Here is a 23,946-nt window from a genome sequence, read left to right on the forward strand (position 1 = left end):
AGCAACAATTCTGCCCATTGCCCACCCTCCCTGGGCTTATAGACAGTTCCATAACTTTGATTGTTTCCTAACCATCATAAAAATAACCTTGACATTCTCAAAACTTCCCTTTTCATTCACAAGTAGAAAGATTAGGCTGGGGTAGTCAATACTATAAGTTCATTGTACAATACAAACAATTTTTTTTCTTTAGGCCTTCACTAACACTAAAAGCAAGCCTCTTTAACAGAGCTCTTATATTTTGCTTTTGTTACAGACAAGTGTGGAAGTTCCTTCTATAATTTAGGATGTCAGCGAATTTAATACCCCCTTCACCACCTTATTCCTCATTTCATATCTTGTTTGGGGTTTCCAGTTAAATGAAATGCACTCCTTCATTAAACTGCATTCTTTGTTCTCTTCTAGAAACACAGGTTGGGTTTATTTAAAACAAAATACAAAAAAAAAATCTTTTTCTTGTGTATCTTTACAGCACCTAGCACAGTGGAGTCCCTGAGTGCATGGGTAGCGCATATTAGAGGCTTGGGAAGGCTAAGACTCCCTAAAATAAAAAAGGCTGCCCAGGCAGGGGACAAAGGCTGGATGCCCCACCACCTTTGCACCTGGGAAGTAGGAGACCTGGGCACTCCCTAGAAGTTGGAGGGCCACCGACTCCTGGACTGTGGCCCCGAACCCTGATTCACTCCGTCCCTTGAGGTCCAGCCTCCGCTCCACCTCTTCCCATCCCCACTCTGCCTCTTCCTCTGAGGGCCTTCCCACTGCTCACTTCTCTCTGCTCCCAGTCCCCACACCCATCTCTTGCCCTTAAGGCAGGAAAAAAGTGATTGGGCAAGCAATCGGGGAGGAGGAAGAAGTGGGCAGAGAGGAGGAAGCAGTGGGCAGGGCCTCGGCGGAAGAGACAGAGTGGGAGCAGGAAGAGGCAGAGAGAAGGTGGGGCCTCAGGAAGAGTCTGGGAGGGACCTGGGATGGAGTGTGGGTGGGGCCATAAGGAGATGGGAGTGTTGGGGCCATGGGAGGAAGGGCCACAGTCCAAGTGCTGGTGGCTCCCTACTTCTGTGGAGCTTCTGACACTCATGGGAGTAGCCTCCCCAACTGAAAAACTCATGCTCTGCCTATGGTTCCTGTGTGTCCCTACAATACAAATAATAATCTGGTAATTTTACAGTCATTTAAGTGACAATTAAAGAAGTACTGTATCCAACTAAAATGAAGTGTGAGCAGTCTTACAAGGTGATATGCTCCCTCAAATAAACATTTAAATAATGGTAGGGACACTAAAATCAAATCTCCAGTTTTGTTTTATTTTTCAGTTAAAATAAATTTGGGCCCAATCCACTCCTATTCAAATAAATGGAAAAACTCTCATTAATCTGAGTGGGAGCTGAATCAGACTCTGAGATTAATGTCCTGTTTCATTGACCTCTTTTTCCACCTCCTAGTTGAAGGCAGGGATTGGGAGTGCTTTGCTCATAACATCTGTGGTAGAACAGTGCAGACAGTATCCCAGCAAAGGCCTACAGTGCTCTGTGATTAAGATTAGTGGAGGTGGAGAAACAAGTACACGCATACTTCAGATAAATTCTGTGTGTATTTTTCTTATTGCTATGAATGACTGTTGCTGCCTTGCATTTTATATGAATTGTGTCTGATATGTGAGTTTAATATGTATATTTTAGTATGGGCTTGCCTATCATTCAATTGAAAGCTCCTTGTGGCAGGAACTGTCTTGTTATGTGTTTATATGGTGTCCAGCACAATGTAATCTTGGTCTGTGATTGGGTTCCCTAGCCTGCTGCAGTACAGATAATATCACATTGCTAACACTGGTGCAGCTCCAGTAGTAGTTAATATAGACAAGGTTGCAGTGACCTCTAGTTCATTTGTCACCGTGTCATCTAGACCTTCTTTGAGCAGAGGCAGACAACACAGTGGTAAAAATGCTCACAGCTGAAGAAGCCCTACATATTCTAGCCCTCTCAGTGGTGTAGCAACTGTTGGAAATCTTAGTGAAAACATGTCTAGTGTAGTCATAGCCCAAGGTAGGAGATGGGGCTGTAGAGAAGAGAAAATGTTACAGATTAGTGTGTGTAAGGGCTGTATTTGTTTGCATAATAATGAACTCTTTCAAGAGGTCTGAGAAAAAACTCACTGCAGTAATTAATTTTAAGCATAATATTTGAGCGATGAATATAAACAGTAGAAAGAGTGAAAAAATATTTAAATACTAATTCAAATCAGAATTCAAGAAAACTTTGAAACAGGAAAGAAAACCAAAAGAAATACTTGTTACATAAAATGTTAAATTTACTTGTGCCACTGTTTGAATCAAAGTGTGATATAATTGAATTGGGTAAAATCATCATTAGAAATTCAAAGGAGAAAAGGACTAGAATCCTATGAGGGGATTGCATACAGCTTTCTGGGACATAACTCTCTCTGTAGTTCCAGAGAGACTTGCTGGAATTCTAGTGAAGAGTGAGATGCCTTATCTAACTTCAAGTAACTTAATCAGTATGGCGTAGAACAGTGGCTTGCTCAATCTTTCCAGACTGCTGTACCACTTTCAGGAGTCTGATTTGTCTTGTGTACCCCACCTCACTTAAGTTTCACCTCACTTAAAAACTACTTGCTTATAAAAAAAAATACAAAAGTGTCACAGAACAATATTACAGAAAAATTGCTTTCTTATTTTTACTATATAATTACAAATATCAACTGGAATATAAATATTGTATTTACATTTCAGTGTATAGTATATAGAGCAGTATAAACAAGTCATTGTCCGTATGAAATTCTAGTTTGTACCGACTTTGCTAGTGCTTTTTATGTAGACTGTTGTAAAACTAGACAAATATCTAGATGAGTTGTACCCCCGGAGAGACCTCTGCATAACCCCTGGGGTACGTTTACCCCTAGTTGAGAACCACCAGTGTAGAACTAAACTTAGAACCATGCTGTAGTATTTAATATTCACTAATTTTGTGCGTGCAGAAAACATGGAAACATATTGTTCTTGCAGCCACAAGCTTGGCTGAAGTCCAATTGAAAATGTAGCCCTTAATAAATATGAATGTTAATGCACCTAGAAGACTGGATACACAGTTTTTTTAAAGAATTGAAGGAAACCACAGAAAAGTGCCTCAGCAAGAAGGGAGCTGACTTATAACACTGAGGCCTGGTCTACACTACGCGTTTAAACTGATTTTAGCAGCGTTAATCCGATTTAACGCCGCACTCGTCCACACTACGAGGCCCTTTATATCGATATAAAGGGCTCTTTACATCGGTTTCTGTACTCCTCCCCGACAAGAGGAGTAGCGCTAAAATCGATATTACCATATTGGATTAGGGTTAGTGTGGCCGCAAATCGACATATTGGCCTCCGGGCAGTATCCCTCAATGCACCACTGTGACCGCTCTGGACAGCAGTCTGAACTCGGATGCACTGGCCAGGTATACAGGAAAAGCCCCGCGAACTTTTAAATTTCATTTCCTGTTTGGCCAGCGTGGAGCTGTGATCAGCACAGGTGACCAAACAGAGCTCATCAGCACAGGTAGCAATGCAGTCTCTTGAGAATCAAAAAAGAGCTCCAGCATGGACCGCACGGGAGGTACTGGATCTGATCGCTATTTGGGGAGAGGATTCAGTGCTAACAGAACTCGGTTCCAAAAGATGAAATGAAAAAATATTTGAAAAAATTTCCAAGGCTATGATGGCCAAAGGCCACACCAGGGACTCAGTGCAGTGCAGAGTGAAAGTTAAGGAGCTCAGACAAGCCTACCAGAAAACCAAAGCAGCAAATGGAAGGTCTGGGTCAGGGCCGAAAACATGCCGCTTCTACGCTGAACTGCATGCAATTTTAGGGGGCTGCGCCACCACTACCCCAACCCTGTCCGTGGATTCCGAGGTGGGGGTTGTAATCTCAACCATGGCTGAGGATTCTGCGGAGGGGGAAGATGAGGAGGAGGAAGAGGAGGATGAGCTTGCAGAGAGCACACAGCACTCCGTTAGCCCCAACAGCCAGGAGCTTTTTGTGACTCAGACAGAATTACCCTCCCAGCCCTCCCAAGCCACTAGCCCAGACAGAAGCCATGGAAGCGACCTCTGGTGAGTATACCTTTGTAAATATAAAACATGGTTTAAAAGCAAGCGGTTTTAATGATTGATTTGCCATGAGGGCTTGGGATGCATTCGCGGCCAGTAAAGTTACTGGAAAAGTTTGTTAACATGTCTGGGGATGGAGCAGAAATCCTCCAGGGACATCTCCATGAAGCGCTCCTGGAGATACTCCAAAAGCCTTTGCAGAAGGTTTCTGGGCAAGGCAGCCTTGTTCCGTCCACCATGGTAGGACACTTTACCACGCCATGCATGTAGCAAGTAATCGGGTATCATTGCATGACAAAGCATAGCTGCGTATGGTCCCGGTGATTTCTGGCATTCAAGAAACATCTGTTCTTTATCTCGCTCTGTTATCCTCAGCAGAGTGATATCGTTCATGGTAACCTGGTTGAAATTCAGGAATTTAATTAAGGGGACAGAGATGGCCATTTTCCTACTAGGCTGTTGCTTAAAAGAAATCCTTCCTTGCACGTAGCCAAGCGGGGGGAGGGGAGGAAGGATAGCGCTAAGCTTTTTTGCGTTTGGCTAGCAGGAATCGTCCCAGCTCCCAGCCACACGGTAGGGGGTGGAAAGGGGGGTGATTAGCAGTGATCTTCCATGATACCAGCCATGCGGTGGGGGGAGGGGTAAAGCAATCATCCTAGAGAATTGGATGGGGGGGTTGGCTTCTCCTGCTGCATGTTAACAGGAAAGAAGCATCAGAGGGCACTGTGTATATGAAGGCTGGAGAAGCCGAAAGACAATGGCTTACCATGGCAGCATGCAAGCTGAATTCTGTTGCCCAGACCTGCGTGTGTGAGATCTGTAACACCAGAGCCGCAGGCACTCAATATTAAGATGCAAAATGCGACCTTGTAGTGAAATCACATGTGCTATGTAAGGTGAATAGTGTTGTTCACTGTGAAAGAGTTTAACCATTGTTCTGTAAAATGTATCTTTTTAAATACTTCTCTCCCTTTTTTCCCTCCCTCATGCAGCTGCACATTTTTCAAGCCTCCCTACTCCATCCCGAAGGCTCTCTCAGATAAGGCGGAGGAAAAAGAAGACACGAGACGAAATGTTCTCGGAAATCATGGAAGTAACCCGCAATGAAAGAGCTTATTTGAATGAGTGGAAGAACGTGATAGCAAAGTATAGGAAAGATGCCAGTGAACATGAGGACAGGAGAGACCAACGTGAGGATAGGAGGGACGAACGTGAGGATAGGAGAGACGCTCGAGATGAGAGGTGGCGGCAGGAAGATCAGAGGTATATGCAGGAAGATCAGCAGTGGCGGGATGCAATGCTGGAGCTGCTGCGTGATCAAACTGATATTCTCCGACGTCTGGTGGATCTTCAGGAAGAGCAGCAGGGTCACAGAGTGCCACTGCAGTCCCTGTGTAACCACCCTCACCACTCACCATGTTCCATATCTTCCTCACCCAGACATGTAAGAATGCGTGGGGGAAGGCTTCGTGCACCTGCCCACTCCACCCCAGTGGACAGTCCAACCAAAAGGCTGTCATTACACTGAAATGTATTTAATGGCGTTTTCCTTCCCTTCTATGCTCCTTCCAAACCACACCCGGGATACCTTGTCAGTTCTCTGCCTCTTTTTATAATTACTTTTTAATAACGAATACATGATTTTTAAACGATAGAGACTTTATTTCCTTAAGCAAGCTGTAATCGAAGGGGGAGGGTGGGTTGCTTACAGGGAATGACTTTTAATAAAGAATACATGATTTTTAAACGATAGTGACTTTATTTCCTTAAGCAAGCTGTAATCAAAGGGGGAGGGTGGGTTGCTTACAAGGAAGGAGTCAATAAAGGGGGCGCATTCATGAAGGGGAAACAAACACAGCAGTCACACCGTACCCTGGCCCGTGATTAAACTCGTTTTCAAAGCTGCTGTGATGCGCACTACTTCCTAGTGTGCTCTTCTAATCGCCCTGGTGTCTGGCTGCGCGTAATCAGCGACCAGGTGATTTGCCTCAGCCTCCCACCCCGCCATAAACGTCTCTCCCTTACTGTCACAGAGATTGTGGAGCACACAGCAAGCAGCAATAACAAAGGGGACATTGGTTTGGCTGAGGTCTGAGCGAGTCAGTAATGTGCGCCAGCGTGCCTTTAAACGGCCAAATGCACATTCTACCACCATCCTGCACTTGCTCAGCCTGTAGTTGAACAGAGCAGTACTTCTGAAGACACGAGTGTCATGAACCCTTCCTGGCCATCCCACGTGGATGTTGGTGAAACGTCCCTTGTGATCCACCAGTGCTTGCAGCACCGTGGAAAAGTACCCCTTGCGGTTTATGCACTGGGTGCCCTGGTGCTCCGGTGCCAAGATAGGGATATGGGTTCCATCAATCGCCCCGCCACAGTTAGGGAATCACATTGCAGCAAAGCCATCCACTATGACCTGCACGTTTCCCAGAGTCACAACCTTTCGTTGCAGCAGCTTAATGATTGCTTTGGCTACTTGCATCACAGCAGCCCCCACAGTAGATTTTCCCACTCCAAATTGATTCCCGACTGACCGGTAGCTGTCTGGTGTTGCAAGCTTCCAGAGGGCTATTGCCACTCGCTTCTCCACTGTGAGGGCTGCTCTCATCTTGGTATTATGGCGTTTCAGGGCAGGGGAAAGCAAGTCACAAAGTTCCATGAAAGTGCCCTTACGCATGCGAAAGTTTCGCAGCCACTGGGAATCGCCCCACACCCGCAAAACTATGCGGTCCCACCAGTCTGTGTTTGTTTCCCAGGCCCAAAATCGGCGTTCAATGGCTAGAACCTGCCCCTTTACCAGCAGGATCTCCAAAGATTTGAGATAATTCTGTGTCCATGTCCTCATCACTCTCGTTGCCGCGCTGCCGTAGCTGCCGCCGCCTCCTCCTCGCCTGGCTTTGCAGGTCCTGGTTCAGCATAGACTGCATGAGAATGTGCGAGGTGTTTACAACGTCCACGATTGCGGTATTGATCTGAGCAGGGTCCATGCTTGCTGTGCTATGGCGTTTGCACAGTTCACCCAGGAAAAAAGGCGTGAAATGGTTGTCTGCTGCTTTCACGAAGGGAGGGGTGAGGCTGTACCCAGAACCACCCGCGACAATGATTTTTGCCCCATCAGACACTGGGCTCTCAACCCAGAATTCCAAGGGGCGGGGGAGACTGCAGGAACTATGGGATCGCTATGGGATAGCTACCCACAGTGCAATGCTCCAGAAATCGACGCTAGCCTCGGATCATGGACGCACACCGTCGAATTAATGTGCTTAGTGTGGCCGCGTGCACTTGACTTTATACAATCTGTTTTATAAAACCGGTTTATGTAAAATCGGAATAATCCCATAGTGTAGACGTACCCTGTAGGATGTAGAATTAGGGGTATTGATGTGGGCATATAGTAAATGACCTGTTTTGATCAAATTCTGCCCTCACATGACATATGCGTGGCTCAATGAGGGCCTTCCTATGCATTCAAAGACAGAATCTGTCCCTCAGGAAGAAAATAGCAGAAATCCCTGTTAACCTCAGTCCCTAGTCAATCACCCTTGGAATGACATTGATTTTAGTTTGCAGCTGTAATGGCAGTTGTCTACTTTACAAAAGACAAACAGCAATCTAAAACATCAACAAAATTCAGCGCAAACAGGAAAAAATGACAATACCAAGCCAAATAATGTAGGCAGTACAATTGGATAGAAAATGCACACTTCATTAACAAAAATCTTGGAATGTTCATATGAAAATATAGTTTTGTGTGCAAAAGACATATAAAAGTGTTTTTAAAGACAGTACTCCCACCTGCCTTCATTGTACCAGCCGACTGCCTAGTCACAAAAAAAGTAGTGGCAGCAAGTTTTAGCATGAAAGTTATCAGCAGTGCTGATTCAGCACCAGCTCAATTTCATTAGCAGTGACTAAGGTTGAGGGTGCTCCTAGAGAAGGAAAACCAAATCAAATAGCTCTGCCTTAGAAATTAAACAGAGGTATCATATCAGTACCCCTTTTCACTACAGGAAAGTTATTAGTTAGTAGCAAAATGGGAAATCAAACCCATATGGTAATACAATCCACAGTGTTGAACCACTCCCCAAATTGGATTGGAGTGGGAGCATGGGAGAGAGAGATAGAGTGGGGCACTTGATATTGTTCTGTAGTGACCTCTGCAGCCAATGTATCATCAGTGGCATTGATGGACTCTAAGGAGAGTCCCACCAGCCTTCTAGCAAGAAAATCGGTCACTCCCATATTGGGAGTGAACAGTCATTAAACTGAGGGGTTTTTCATTGTCCCGTGAAGCATGCAGAATAACTGCTCTTCCCTGCCACCACCACCAGAAAAGAAAAAAATATGTTTGGTTCTGTGGTCACATGCACTTACATGTGTGACTGAAAAATAAACTTTAAGTTAGGGAATTCTGATCAGATTGTTTATGTTGCTGTCATCTTAGACCAAGCTAAAGATCTCGAGGAGGATTTCTGGGAAGGAAATGCTTGTGTATAAAAACTAGTGTGGTGAGGACGCTAAGATTTCAAGCTTTTGGGGAAACCCTGATTTTAGTGCATGCCAGGCTCTTGTAAATTCATGCAGAACCTTCCTTGTGTGAAACTTCTGAATGTAAGGCTGTTGACTTAAAAAAAAATAATGGAGCCAGATCATCAGCTGGTGTCAATGAATTGCTGCACCACTGAAGTTGCTAAAATTGTATCCCTTTTCTACAGCTAAGCATATGATTAGACCGTATTACATTAATTTTTATCAGACATTGCTAATGTTTTCTGGGGGAGTGTTATCCTCTAAAGCTCTTTAAGAATTGAAGAGCTCTGTCCTCTGCTAGAAGCACTTTGCCTCTGTGACATGAGAATTTTGCTAAGTCCATTTTGAGTCTTTGTTTTTAAGCTGAGTGCAAAGGTGAAGTGAAAATAAAGTGTGAATAACCTCCAAAAGCAGTCTGATATTGTGCAAGAGCCTGATATGAAGCTGAGTACCATCAATTCCATTTGAGATCAGTGGGAATTGAGTTGGCAATTCACAGGAGGTGCAGAGGATCTCACAGGATCAGACCTCTTGTTATTGCATGAAAAGCAGCCAGCCAAATACTGAATTCTCATGTCTGGGAACATCTGCTTGAAAAGTGCACTCTTCTGCCAGGTAGCGTGACAGGTACCTTGGATACGTGAATACTACCACCTAACATCAAGCATTTCTATTATTGTGGCACTACATGAATTCACTAACAACGTAGGTATTTGAAATCATTATATACAAGAAAAGGGGTATCTCTTCTCCTATATGGTCCCAGTACTGGTAGTCACACACAATGTTTTGACAGCTTTCACGTATTAAATGAACAATGTTTTTCTTGGAAAAACACTAATTGCATTGTGTTCACCAGTTGCAACTGTTCCCTTCACAACATACATTCTATTTGTTGTTCTTTTTTTCTCTCCTTTTCTAAACTTCTTGGCTCCTTTCCTGTGATGCTTCCTGCAGTATGTATAAGGTGCCATCAAGTCTGTGTTAATGTTCAGCAGTAAATATATTTTTGAAACAGTCCATGTATTTAGCAACATATTCCTTACCTCTCACCTCTGTCTTCCTCCAATTCCCACTTTGTTGACTGTCAGTTGCCATAAAAACATTGTACCCTTCAGAATATTGCTGCTCTGATTACTTAATTGTTCTGGCTTCCGTCGCCAGAATTTAAACTGCAAATTTTCAGGGTTGCCAAGGAATTTACACTAATCTTGTTCTCTATGTTTTTTCTTCCTGGTTGACAGTGGTAGTTTTACAATAATACAGTAGCAGTTTGTTTTTATGTGAAAGTTTAATAGAAATCTTTTAATCCTTTAGTGTAGCTGTTGAGTAGTGGTTTTACTTAGGAGATTAGCTTCAAAGGGTGGCATTTGATGGAGGGTCAGAGCAGTGTAGGGCGAAAAGAGTTTTGTGTGTGGAGTTCTGTAGAGAGTTGTGTCATATTACCTGTTGGATTGAGTAGCTGTTTAATTTTATGTTGGTTTTGCACTGGTGCCAGGGATGCCCAGAGCTTTTGCATAGGCTGCCTTTTTATTGTAGAAATTAAAATAAATAAATACACTTTCACAGCATTAAATAATCTCGTCTAGGAATATGCAGGGGTCGGTGATTACGAAGACATGCAGTACCCCTATTTTATCACAAGGTGGCAGAAAATGTCCAATGTATACTTAACTGTAGTCTTGTGGAATAACAGATATTTCAACATGGAACCATATAGGAAATATTTTTCTTTGGACAATTCATTCCTTTTAATTATTTGTGCAGAGAGGTTTTGTTATGTAGCAAAGTGATATAGATTTGTACATTTTGCACACAAAGTGTTTAATAGATATGTTGTACTGTAGATAATATATGATATTAAGTATTACCCTTAATAGAATAACCAATGTATATATTATGGCCATTTTTATATTTACTTTTTATTAGGTTTTTGGTTAATATACAGTAACAGATCTATAAAATGCAATTTAGAATGGCAGAAACAACAGATATTTCAGATATTAGTAAATGAAATGACATTTTGAGTAAATAAAACTACGGAGCTGGTTTTCTTCCAAACTTGATTTGTTTTATAAATCTCAATAAGATTTACACAAGCCAAATCTGAAGTCCTGTACTATATCTTGCTGTAGATATTTCCATTTTCTAATATGTATTGTATTAATTGACAAAACAATTTTCTATGATTCAAAGTGAGGTCATAATCCTCAGATATTAGACCTATGGGTCAGAGTTAAAGTTGAATTTTTTCAGCTATAACTGAAGTTCTTTTGAGTGCTCAGTTTCTCAATGGCAAAGTGTTTCATGAGTGCTAGTTTCTTGCATAATTGTATTTCTGTAACAGTGACTCTGCCATGACACATGAGTAACCAGTCATTGAGCTACACAGGACATAACACAGGAAATAAAAGGCATAATCTTGTAGTGAAAACATAAGAGATAACCAGAAGATCTGGGTTATATAACAGCTTCTGTCAGCGTTTGTGCCTCAGTTTTCCCCATTGATAGAATGGGGATAATAGCTACTTTATAGCTTGCTGTCAGTGTTGTGGGGCCCAATTTGCAAAACCCATAGGCCAAGATGTTTTAAAATAGGAGTTTACCGATAGGTTCCTAAGTCCATATATATAGGCAACTGCCTGACTTTCAAAAGTGTTGGTCAGCCAACAGCTCAGCACCTCTGCCTCTACATGGAGTTAGGACCTTAACTGTAAAGCTTGTATTTTTGAAAATCTTGGCCTTTGGACTTGTCTAAATTCTTTCATCTGAAGATGTCAAATTATATAAACCACAGAAAACAGAGGCAAGGCTCAGGGAAGATTTATGCCCTATTACATAACTAAATAAAAGTGTTCAGTAATGGGGAATCATAAAAATTAATTTGATGTCATATTTGGCACATAAGAAATAATATGAGTACCTAATGGATGGGGCACTGGAAAGGGAGTCTGTTCCTGGCTCTGCCATTGACCCGCTGAGTGACCTTGGGCAAGTCACTTCATCTCTCTGTGACTCTGTTTCCCTTCTTACCTTGTGTTTGTCTTGCCTGTTTAGATTGTAAGGTGTTCACAGCGCTATCATACCCTACTATATGTACAGTGCATAGGTCCTGATCACATTTGAAGCATCTAAGCACTACCATAATACAAATAATTAATGAGCATAAGCAAAATATATGACTGCATGGGGCCTTGTGGGCACTCTTCATATCTTCTGCAAAGAGCATTGGGTATGCTCTCCTGCTTGAAACCTACAGAAGGATGTCCTGAAAGATCATGCAGGGTGTTCCAGTAAATCAAGACATTTTCATTTAACTGTTCTTTTAAACTCAAGACTAAAGATAATATCTTTGGAATGCCTCTTGTAAGCTAAGGTATAGTGACACAAACAGCTGTGTCTAATATATGTCTGTTATGAAATATCATTTTTATTTCATGGTATGGCAGGTGCAAGCAGTGACTGACAAAAAAACAGTCAGAGCCCCGTGTGTTTTATATGGCCATGTAATGAATGAGCTAAGGGTAAAGTTAACTTCCTGCATAGCAATTTAAATTTTTATATTTTGAACTCATACTTAACACATTGTTAAGTATGAATCATGTTGACAGGATTGCATTAATTTTTCCAATGGAAGCAGCATATCACATTAGCTGAACACAGTCTTCTGAGACCTTCATTCCTAGTCTCCTTTGTAGAGTATGGCTGCACCTTCTTCACAAACTTTGTCAGATTTTTTTTCCCCTTCCTTTAGACGAGCCTCTATTGCAATCCTCCTCAATTCCAGCCTCAAATTAGCCCTTTACTCATAATTGTAAAATATTAAGTTCAGTTTTTGTTTTGTGAACCTAAAAGAACAATCTTCGCGCTGTTAGAAACTGTGCACCTTTGAAACCTAAGTAAAGATCTTCATTTACTATTCTACCACAATATGACATGCTCAGATTTCATTGACTTGACTGTTCCTGTAGATGCATTCCCAGAACTCCCTTAATGATTCAGTTCCCCTCTTTAATTCATAGCAAGAATATAGTTTCTTTCAGCACAAGAAATTATGTCATTCTGGAATGTCCATGCCTTTGAAAAGCCTTTGGCCTATGTAAACAGAGTGTGACTTGAGTAGCATTTGTATGAATATCTGCTAATAAAAGTAAGGAATTTACTTTTGTCCTTTTATTCAGTGTTGTAGTGAGTTAAGGACTGGGAAATGACTCAGCTAGGCAGAATTTGGAATACATCTACAAATAAACAAATCACTTTCTACTTGGAATTGCTATGCAGTATTTTTAGACACCCTGCTACATTGCTAATGCAATGTGAAGTGCTGTTGGTAGAGTGTGTTTATATGATTTATTTGTTACTATGTTAGGTTTTGTCTAATAATTTCTAATTCTCTATTTATAGGTTAGGCCAAAGACCCTGATTCCAGACAGCCTTCCTATTTCCCCATGCAGAGACCAACCTTCCAAACAGCCTCCTACTTTCCAAAAGGCAACAGTAGTGAGCATCAAAAACCCTAGCCCTGCCCTCCCCACTGCCAATAATACTGTCAGCCATGTACAGACGCCTAACAGCCAGTCACAAAGTGTGGCCGAGTCTACATCTATCTCATCACCTCTGAGCAGTGCAGGTGTGGCCTATGCTATTATATCCACCTCCCCCAACAATGCAACTCCTATCAGCACGAGCGCTACCGTCTCTGTGGTCAACGATAGCATTAAAGTGCAACCACTCCTCATTAGTGCCGACAGCAAGGTAGGTTTTGCAATTGCAGTGCATCTTTACATCAAGATCAACAATTATATTGCAGGTGTAGGCAATATATTCCCAGTAGTTTGGAAAGCCCTTTATAGAGTGATGTCAACTGTTCCTTTTGAAGTGAATAATCAGAAAGCAGTGAGAAAATCTTACGGGGACACATGAAAGATACTAGATGCTTATTAGTGTATCTACATTTTTTTCTGGTTGTCTGGGAAAGTAAGTGGATCATTGTGTAGCCTGGCATTTTTGGACCATTTGATCATCCTTCCTCTCAGTCCAATCATAATTAATGAAACTCTCAAACTCTCAGCTGACACAAATTTCCTATTGACTTTCCCTTCAATTAAAGAAGAATAATGTTAATTATAGAACCTGATTCTGTAGTCTTTTCAAATGTAGCACGCTGCAGGGCTATATAAAGTAGCCAGGTGTTCTCTTCTGCAATTCTGGAAGAAGTCCATAAGAGATGAGAGTTCAGGATTTCATAACTGATCAGCAGCTGAACTCCTAGAAAAAAAATCCAGTTATGAAATACCTGTTTACTTTTTGCACAGCTGCTAAGCTTTGAAATGCAAGAATTGTGCATCTGTGACACCAGATTCTATTTGAATGAAGACTGGCATGTCCAAAAGACATTCAGTGTATTTCAGATAACACAAGTCCTGTTACTTTAGAACTTGTTGGCAAGACAAGATCTAATACGCTGACAGGAAAGAGCACAGAAGATAAGATGACTTTTAAGTAAATACACAAAGTAGGCATCTTTGGTGTGATTCTCTAGCTAACATAATTTATTTTTCTATTCCTAGAATCTGGTTACCAATAATAAAAAATTCTTCCCTGCGTAAGCACTTGAATTTTTTAAAATAAGTACCTGGAGATTGGATGTGTGATGACTAAGTAATATTAATTAAAAGTTAGGAATAAAATAGATTTTAAAACCCTAATGTTCAAATCCAATAAACATTATCAGAAAGATGATCTTGGGAAGGTCTGTCATAATCCTTAGGAAATTTTTGGTAATAATATGAAGTCACATGGATAGTTTTGTGGTCAGTCATTTGTTCCTCAGTGTTTTTTAATGGCATCTGAGATGCTGAATCTACAAAGTATAAGTCTGCTTTTTTGATTCTCAGAATGTCAGTGGTTCAGTGTGTTAACTAGCACACCCACGTAAGTACCGTGAAGGGCTGTGTAACGCTTTCTTTATGGATGGTGCTGCACAAGAATGAATTGTAGTTCAGAAGGGATGTACATTTTACTGTATTTTTAGACAAATTGGAAACCTACCATAAAACGTACTTTTTAGGATTCTGATCTCAGTTAGTCCAGTGCAAATCTGGAGTGACTTTGTTGATGTCAACAGAGTTACTCAAGATTTACCTCTGTGTAACAGGCCTGAGTGTACAGCATTTATATCTTTCTTGCTTGTATCTGGAATAAAATTAAATAAATAAATGAACGTAAAGCCTTTCAACACTTTTAAACATGAATGCCTACAGTTAGGTCCCTGAATCAGTGTCAGATACCTAAATAGAAGTGGCCTGATTTTCAGAGATGGAGGCACTTGCAGCTCCCTTTGGCTTCCATAAGGAGGTGGAGTGCCTGAGCTGTTGTGAAAACCAAGCTACTTCTCTTTAGGAAACTAAATATAGATTTAGGATGCTAATGTTAATCATCCAGGTTTGAAAATTTTGGCCTGTGACTTTTATTTATTGTCTGTTTAGCAGGTGCTTGACACCATCCTTCAATGAAGGATCGAGGTCAGGCACTCAACCGGGAAATCTGTTTTGTATAGTGAACTCTGCTCTCTTTATTTTGCAGGTTATCATCATTCAGCCTCAAGTCCAGACCCAGACAGAAAATAAAGTGGAAACAAAGAAACCTCCTGAAGAGTCACCTCAGGGACCCCCTGCTGCCAAAAAGAAAAAGGAGGAAAATCCAGAGGTGATAAAACCAATATAATTTGTCTGGTTCTTCATAAATGAGATATAATACTGTTCATTTATATGGGACCATTTCTAAAGGGCTTTCAGGGTACATGCAAAATTACTGCATTTGTGCCCACAAATCAGCTACTTGCTTGCCTAGCTACCCGGTTTGCATGGTGTAAAGAAGATAACACAAGGTAATGCAGTTAGGTGCACATGCACTCTTGGTTGTGTCCTAGAAGTTAGGAAATGCAAGAGTTGCAGGCCTGACAGCTGTGTTCATTTAGCCACACTGCACTCTATTTCTTGTGAAATGTGTATGCTAGCTTAATACATTACTGTTTGTTATCATATATATATCTGGCTTAGGCTCTGTATTGAAGCTGAAATAACACATTCATTCTGGAAGTGTATCTTTTGCATTTTATGATTCTCATTGACTAATGACTTTTACATTGTATATAACACAGGTTTTTGCTTTTGATAAATACATGCATATCCACATATACAGAAATCCCCATATACAGAATAACTAAAGAGGGAAACTTGATAAAAGAATAAATATGTTAGATGAACTGCATTTTCTGTGTAAATTAAAATATAAACCAGAAGATCTGAAAAAATACAGCATAACACGGCTATCTCTTTTAACAGGATTTTTGTACTTTTAGACTAGAGGTACTCAAGTTGGATTATGAATATTTTTGCTGGATTTCCTTAAATTATATAAATTGAATCTGTTTCTAGTTAGCAAAAGTTCAGTTCAGGTGGAATCCAGTTCATACTTCTAATAAATTATTGAACACAAAGTAACTTTGGAACTATAACTTTGAAGGACTATTACAGAATAAATCTATAGTCCTACTAGAAGAGAATTTTTTAAAGTATTCTTCTTACAATTTTAAGAGGCTCATATAATAAAAAGAGTATTAAAAGGACTGATATTGTGTGATTCCCTCTCAGTGCCTACCACAGATAAGACGTTTCATGGTGTCAGGAGGCACTGAGAGGAGAGGAGCGAGGGCACAGCATGCTCAGGGGAGGGGGTGGAATTTGGCAGGGAAGGAGTGGAGGCAGAACGGGGGTAGGAAGAAGCAGGGAGGGGGTGGGGCCTTGGGGGAAGGGGTGGAGTTGAGGTGGAGCCTGGGCAGAGCCAGGGGGAGCACCTCTCGGCAAATTAGAAACTTTGCACCTCAGTCCCGGGCCCCGCACCCTCCTAGGGGCAGCCCTGCTGTAGCAAACACAGATTATGTTAGTCAGATTCTGGTTTTAATGTCTCCTGTAGGGTTAGCTCTCCCTCCCAAAAGAGGCAATATAAACCAGTGCAGCCAGGTTGGCTATTGCAGCCTCAGATCCTGGAAAGGCAGGAGAAGGAAAGTGATTAGGTAACTACAGCAATAGCACTACAAGAACAACTGCTCCTCACTGTGATCTCCTCATCCTCTCCCAATGAGGCAGTAAATTGTGCTTTCTTAAGTTAATTAGAGAGACAGGATGTATGAGATACATCTTTTATTGGACCAACTTCTGTTGGTGAGAGAGACAAGCTTTCAAGCCATACAGGGATCTTCTTCAGGTCTGGAAAAGGCACTCTGAATGTCACATCAAAAAGGCACTCTGAATGTCACATCTGAATGCATGGTGGAACTGATAGTTTAGCCTAAGTAGTTAGCATATTTTGTAAGGGTCCATTCAAGGTAGAGTGTCCCGTTAACATCTCTGCAGTCATGAGATAAAAAGGAGGGGTTGTTGGGTTACAGATTGTTGTAATAAGCCAGGGGTGACCAGACTTACTGGCCCTCCGAGACACTTATGACAGTCTTCAGAAATTTGAGAGCCAGGGCATGCCTGCTGGGGTTTGGAGGGGGGTCACATGCCCCCTGCCACCAGATTTTTGCCAGGGTTTGCTGGCTGTGCTTGGTCACATGATGTGGCCAGGCTCCCTCCCTGGAGAGCCGGCGAACTGGGAGCTGCAACTGTAGGGAGAGGCAGCAGCAAACAGCTGGGAACTGCAGGAAGAGGCCACTGAGGGCAAGAGCAGGGGAGTCCCTGTGTCTGTGTGACTCAAGTTGTTGAGGGGGCTGAATGTTAAATTGTGTCTTCTCCCCCTCCACCCCTCCTAGCTCTCAGGCACCAGTTGTCAGGAGCCTCTAGCCCCACCACCCTGCTGTAGGGCTCCCCACATCCAGTCTGGTAGGTGGAAAATGGCAGGGGAGGAAGGTGTGAGGGGGCTCCTTGAGCTGCACTTAAACTGTAAAAGAGCCACATGTGGCTCGCTAGCCACCATTTGGCCACCATTGTAATAAGGCATGAATCTAGTATCATAAAGCTTAAATTCATAACTCTACTGGACATTAAAAATCATAGATTGACTAGAGATACTGGATGTATGGCTTATCACAACAAACTTGTCTCTCTCACCATCAGACTTTGGTTCAATAAAAGCTATTACCTCATGCACCTTGTTTCTCTAATATTCTGGGATCAACACGGCTACTACACTGCATTCTTCAGTTGATGACATCAGGCATTCTAGACCTCGTAAAGTGTATGGCTTACACTCTGGATATACATCTGGAAGTGGTGCAGGAGAAACCTCACAGACTGCTGGACATCTTGCATACATCCATGCTTGGAAGGCTTGTCATGCCTATAAAGGAGGGGCTTTTTGGAACCTGTGAAAGACCTGTGACACAAGCCAGCATCCATTCCAGCCACATCCAAGCAAGCTGGCAGGAGGTACCAAGTCTCTTATGAGGGATTTGGGTACTTTTATTCCCACCAAATAGCAGGGTCATTTGTGATAGCTGCAATCCAAGAGAAGTTGAAGCAGCAGGGACCTCACAAATTTACATTTAGGGAGAGAAATCCAAAGAGACTGGATCCATTTGGATTCAAAGTGTATTCATCGATCAGCCTCCAGATGTGCATGGCTAATTACACAACACTTCTGTCCAAATACAAATATCTGAACTGGGACAATATCTCAGTTTCTGACAGACAATCTTGAGAACAGAGAGGGACGCTAACATCATCATGTCTGAAGAACAGCTGATAAACCGCACATCGGCACAGGCCACGCTGGACACCTCTGACAAACCAGTGAATACTATTGCAACCTAGCTGGCCATGAGATCTTCCTGGCTTCAGTTTCAGGGTGTCCCAAGGAAGTCCAAACAACAACTGAGGACCCTCTTTTTAAGGGCAACAAACTTCTTAATTCAAAGACTGATAAGGTCCTCTGTATCCTTAAGGACTCGAGGGTGACTCTGTGCTCCCTGGGACTCTATGTTCCAGCCCCAAGAAGAAGCAAGCCAGACCGGACTTCCTTCATGCAGTGTTTCTCTTCCCAGGACTCTTAGCAGCCTCAAAGAATATCAGAGCCACCAAGAAGAAAGCAGTTTCCAGCAACAACAACCATCCGCTGCTGCACAATCTGTGTCTTCCACCAACCGGCAGATTTGACACTAGTGTTGAGAGCTTGGCAGAACGGTCAGAAGATCCCTTGCCTTCTCTCTCTCTCCTCCTCCTTTGGCAACTGCTTCTTTTTTATTTTATGGGAAGCTTGGACTCAGATTACCTTGGACCAATAGGTCCTGGAAATTGAAACAGGGGGTATTCTATCCACTTCCAGGTGCTTCCTACATCTTGTCGTCCTTCTCCATTCCTTTTCAGAGATCCTTTCTATGAGATGTGGTTAAAGTAAGAAGCAGACTCTCTTCTACAACTGAGAGCGATGGAGGAGATGTCCTTAGAATTCAGGGGAATGGAGTTTTATTCCCATTATTTTCTCATCCCAAAAAATAAAGAGGATTGGCATCCCATTCTGAATCTTTGATGTTTCAACAAATTGTTTCAAGTTCAAAATGGCGACTCTGGCCTCCATATCTCCATCTTTAGATCCTCCATCCTGGTTTGCAGCTCTCAACCTGCAAGATGCCTACTTTCACAGATCTGTTCATCCAGCCCACAGATTCCTGATAGGAACATCTCACTATCAGTAGAGAGTGTTGCCACAACTTTGTGTTGTGACACTTCATCTTAGGATACATGGAATTTAAATGTATCCATACCTTGCGAACTGGTTGATTCAAGGAAGATAACCCCATCAGGTGATCAGTACAACTCAAGTGACCTTTATTTCTTTGCCTGCAAGTCAGAAAAAAATGCGTGCTTACTCCCCCTCAAACCCTAGAATTCATAGGAGCTGTGTTAGAGTACATGTCAACAAGAGCTTATCTTCCACAAAAGGGATTCCAGACAATAGTAAGCCTCATCAACCAACTTCAGATACACCCAAAAACATCTGTAAGAGCATGACTTAGATGTCCGGGACACATAGCTTCATGCACCCACATGATGCAGTTTGCCAGACTTCACCACATGAACATGATGGTCATAGTATCTCAAGAAGTTCTCTCCTTGTTAAACTGTTGAAGAGAGACAATACCGGTGTTCAAAGAAATACCTGTCTCTTCACCTCTTTCTACTAAAACTGCTGTGACAGGTGCCTCCATTCAGACATGGGAGGCTCATCTAGATCCCCTACAGATTCAGGGCCTGTGGTCCCCTCAGAAAGATCACCTGGAGTATATGTCCCAGAGCTCAGAGCCATTTGCCTAGCATGCAGAGTTCTTACCACTAGTCTAGGGATTCACAGTCCAAGTGTTGACAGATAACACCACAGCTATGTGTTCTGGCAAGAGGGAGCAAGATCATCTGTGCACCATTGGCTCTGCACCTCCTTGACCTTCAGAACACTTTGGCAGATCAACCTAACAGGTAGTTCTCTGACAACCACGAATGGCCTATCATAGGCTCAGTCCTGCAGAACACCTTTCACAAATGGGGATTTCCAGAAATAGACCCATCTGACATTTCTTATTTACTGTGGCAGACATTTTGTTCCAAAGGGGGATTGAGCCTAGGCTCCCTGACTGACACTTCTGTCATCTATTGGTCACCGAGATGAATGTATGCCTTTCCACCAATCCCATGATAACGAGGGTTCTGAAGCAAGATGCAAGACTGATGATTTTGATAGCCCAAGAATGGACCCAGCAGTTCTGGTATTTGGATCTGATGAACCTCTCAACAGAGCTCTCCTGCCTTATCACCTTACCTGCTCTGCCCAGCAGAACAATAGTCAGATCCTTCACCTGGACCCAGCTTTGTTATATCTGACATCCTGGATGCTGCCTTGTTGATGTCTCCTGAAAGAATTTGTTCAGCTGAAGTTCACAATATTCTGCTCCTAAGTGAGAAACAGTCAACAAGACTGACTTGGAAGAGCTAAATGGAAGAAGATTTCTGTTTGGGCATCTCAGCATTCATTTTCTCCCTTGACATCACTTATATCACAATACTGGATCATCTACTAGCCCTAAAACAATCTGGACTTTCGGTCAGCTCTAGCAGCAATATCAGCACATCACACTCCTATCAGTGTCATAGTATATTTTCCTTAAGGGCCTTTATTCATTTTTTACCTCCCTCTTAGGACCTCAAGCAAAGTAATAGGTCCCTCCTTTAAGCCTTTAGCAACCTTGCCACTTATCTATGAAGAGTGCCTTTTAGTGGCCATTAAATCAGCTTTATGGGTAATTCTGACCAAAGACGTTTCAGATGTTCCATATGAACCATTTATTCATCTTTCTGTTTTCTTCTTCAGGCCTCATTCTGCTTCAGCAGAAGCTAAACTTCAGCCACTTGATATACTTCACACAGCAGACTCCTCGTTACACTTGATATAGTAAGGACTATAAACTGACAGGACAAAGTAATTCAGAAACTCTTAGATTGTTTGTGGACTTTGCAGAGAGGATTAAGGGTCAGACTGTAGCCTCTCAGATTATTTAAGTGGGACTCCAACTGTATAAAGACATATTTTGTGTTAACCAAGTTAGATCCAGCCACATTAGAGCACATGCCAGCCTGTTTAAGGATTGCCCATATTTCTGAAGTTTGTGGGGCAGCTAAATAGATCTTGGTCCACACTTAATTTAAAAGACACTGCTCTTTGGAAGAGGCTTCCAGATCCAATACCTGCTTTGGTAGGGCTGCACTGTAATCTTAAGTAGCACTCCTAGTACCTAACTCTGTGCAAATACACAACTGTTTTAACCACCAAGAGTGGAATCCATGTGGACAATCATAAATCTGGCATTCTTTGACTTTCAGTTGGTTCGATTTGCAACCTCTATAAAAGTAATTTTTGTAGATAACACCTAGGTTTTCTTTAAAGGAAAAAGGTCAAAATCAAATTCCGTTATATGCATCATACATCATCATCATCAGAGTTTGAACCTTCAGCATTGCAATACAGATCACTACTATTTAAACTACAGAACTAACTACATCAGCTAGCAACAGGAGTAGGCTGTTCTTCTAGAGGAGGGATGATGGCACCATATATTACGTCAATGGCATGTTTGGGGGAAGCCCAGCCCAGCACTCCTTTGGCTCCTGCTCCATGTGATGCCCCTGGAGAATGGGATTAGCTGCTGAATCGAGGCACTCTACCAGGGGATCTGCCCCAGCTTTCCCTGACTCTCCCCCTTGGAAATGGGGGAGTCTCTCACCTCGTGTGGTACTCCCGGAGAGAAATAAGATAGAAGGTGTGGGCCATGTGCCAGGATTAGTGTGGTAGGAGAGAGAAAAGTGCCTTGTTCATTCCTCCTACCCCACTGCTCTGGCAGCTCTCAGGCATTCTAGCAGCAATTAAGTGGTGCTTCTGCATGGGCACAAGTCTGACTTTTCAAAATGTTCATAGTCAATTATTATTTTGGCAAACTGCCCAAATTTCTCTGAGGAAAGCAAGTAAAAGAAAGGAAATAGTAATTTTTTCAATAGTTTATAATTCCGCCAAACCTGAAAAGACAAAGACAAAGAAAAGTCTCTCTAGCTACAAGGCTTTCTCCCTCTAAATTTCAAGGGCCTGCTGGAAACAATGAAGGTTTAGAGCTTCTAAAAACATTGCAAGAATCTGAAGAAACTGTGAAGCAGACAAAATATAGTGGTCACTAGCAGCTGTAGGGTTACCATATTTCAGGTTCCCAAAAAGAGGACACTGCCATAGGGAAGGAGCGAGGGGAGGAGGAGCTGTGCACTCGAGCGCTTATGTCAGTAAAACTTATGTCGCTCACCCCCAAGCAACAAAAGTTTTGCTCACATAATAAACACTAGTGTAGACATGGCCTTAGTGAGTGTCCTGTTAAATTAGTATCCTGGTCTGTGAGCACGTTGGCCTTTGAATCCTTTGTTTATTTAGACAAGATTATCATCACTGGCAAAGTAGGAAGCATCTTCAACCACACTTTTCAGTGTAGGGCAGTAGAGGCTTAACTGTGAATTTCCTTTATTTTATTGATATGTCTCACAGTATAAGGCTCAGAGTGTAGGTTTAGAGTTAATTTCTTTTGTTCTTTGAAAGTAAACTTTAGTTGATTATCATGCATTTATGTAATTAGTGTAATTAGTACTAACTGCATAATTAGTGTAAACACGTGTAATGACATAAATGGAACATGTAATTACAACATGAAATAGTTTAATAAGGATTTTTACAAAGCCATGTGGAAAGATGTACTGCACATTTCCAAAAGCACGTGTCAATATATGGTGGTACAGAATACAGAAGGTAGGATTATTTAACATATATATTATATATGTACAGTGTAAGCACTTGCTCCTTTATTTATCTTAAAAGCACAAAACATAAATAGAAACTTCAATACAAATTCTGTAAATAAATGTCAGTGATGAAAGATTGGAATTCACAATTAAAAATACAGCAAATACAATAGGACCTTGCTAATTCTTTCTAATGGCCAAGAACCCCGCTGTGGATTGCTCAGTGTTACAAATAAGTGAACAAACTCCATTAAAAAAAAAACGATATTGTACTTTAATGGATTTTTATAAATGTAGTTTTAATTATGATAAGATTTCATAGCATACTGTTAAATGTACAGTAGTACGCTTGGTAAAAGTAACGAAACCTTCTATCTCAGGTTACTTGGCTAGCTCTCATTACTGCAATATCTGAGCACCTAACATTCTTTAATGTATTTAGCCTCACAACACCCCTGTGAATCGGAGAAATAATATTGTTCTTCGAATGCTTGCTCATATCGATTCCAATTAGGTGTGCGTGCGCCGCATGCACGTTTGTTGGAAGATTTTTACCCTAGCAACACTCGGTGGGTCGGCTGAGGCGCCTCCTGGAGTGGCGCCGCCATGGCATCGGATATATGCCCCTGCTGACCCCGCGCCCTCTCAGTTCCTTCTTACTGCCCGTGACGGTCATTGGAACTGTGGAGCACGGCTTAGCTGATCTCCACCTCCCTAGCTTTACTCATTGTTCTGTATTTAGTATAGTTATAGTATTTAGTGTAGTTGTTAATAGTTTTAATAGTTTTAGTAGTTACAGTTTAGTAAATAGTAAGTTGTATATATACTGTAGATAGTACTTGGAGGGAGCAGGGTTCATCCTCTTTCCTCCTCCCCGGTACCAGGGCCCATGTCCAGGTCCCCAGGCTTCAAATCTTGCTCGGCCTGTCTCAAGCCGATGCCAACAGGAGACCCCCACGACTCCTGCTTGAAGTGCCTGGGAGAATC

At 42.1% G+C, this 23,946-nt stretch overlaps 1 protein-coding gene across 6 annotated transcripts in view; it reads left to right on the forward strand.

Annotated features, from left to right (window-relative positions):
* Window positions 1–23,946, forward strand: part of LOC115638199 (PHD finger protein 21B-like) — a 386,151-nt gene that overhangs the window by 330,935 nt on the left and 31,270 nt on the right. For all 6 annotated transcript variants that reach the window (XR_003997404.1, XR_003997406.1, XM_030539769.1 and 3 more), the window contains 2 exons: window positions 13,040–13,390; window positions 15,221–15,343. Coding sequence is in view for 4 of the 6 variants with exons in the window: in XM_030539769.1 (XP_030395629.1) it covers window positions 13,040–13,390; window positions 15,221–15,343 (474 nt within the window). In the remaining 2 variants the exon portion in view is untranslated. The remainder of the gene's footprint in view (window positions 1–13,039; window positions 13,391–15,220; window positions 15,344–23,946) is intronic.

This window comes from Gopherus evgoodei, chromosome 1 (genome assembly GCF_007399415.2).
Source record: "Gopherus evgoodei ecotype Sinaloan lineage chromosome 1, rGopEvg1_v1.p, whole genome shotgun sequence".
Taxonomy (NCBI): Eukaryota; Metazoa; Chordata; order Testudines; family Testudinidae; genus Gopherus; species Gopherus evgoodei.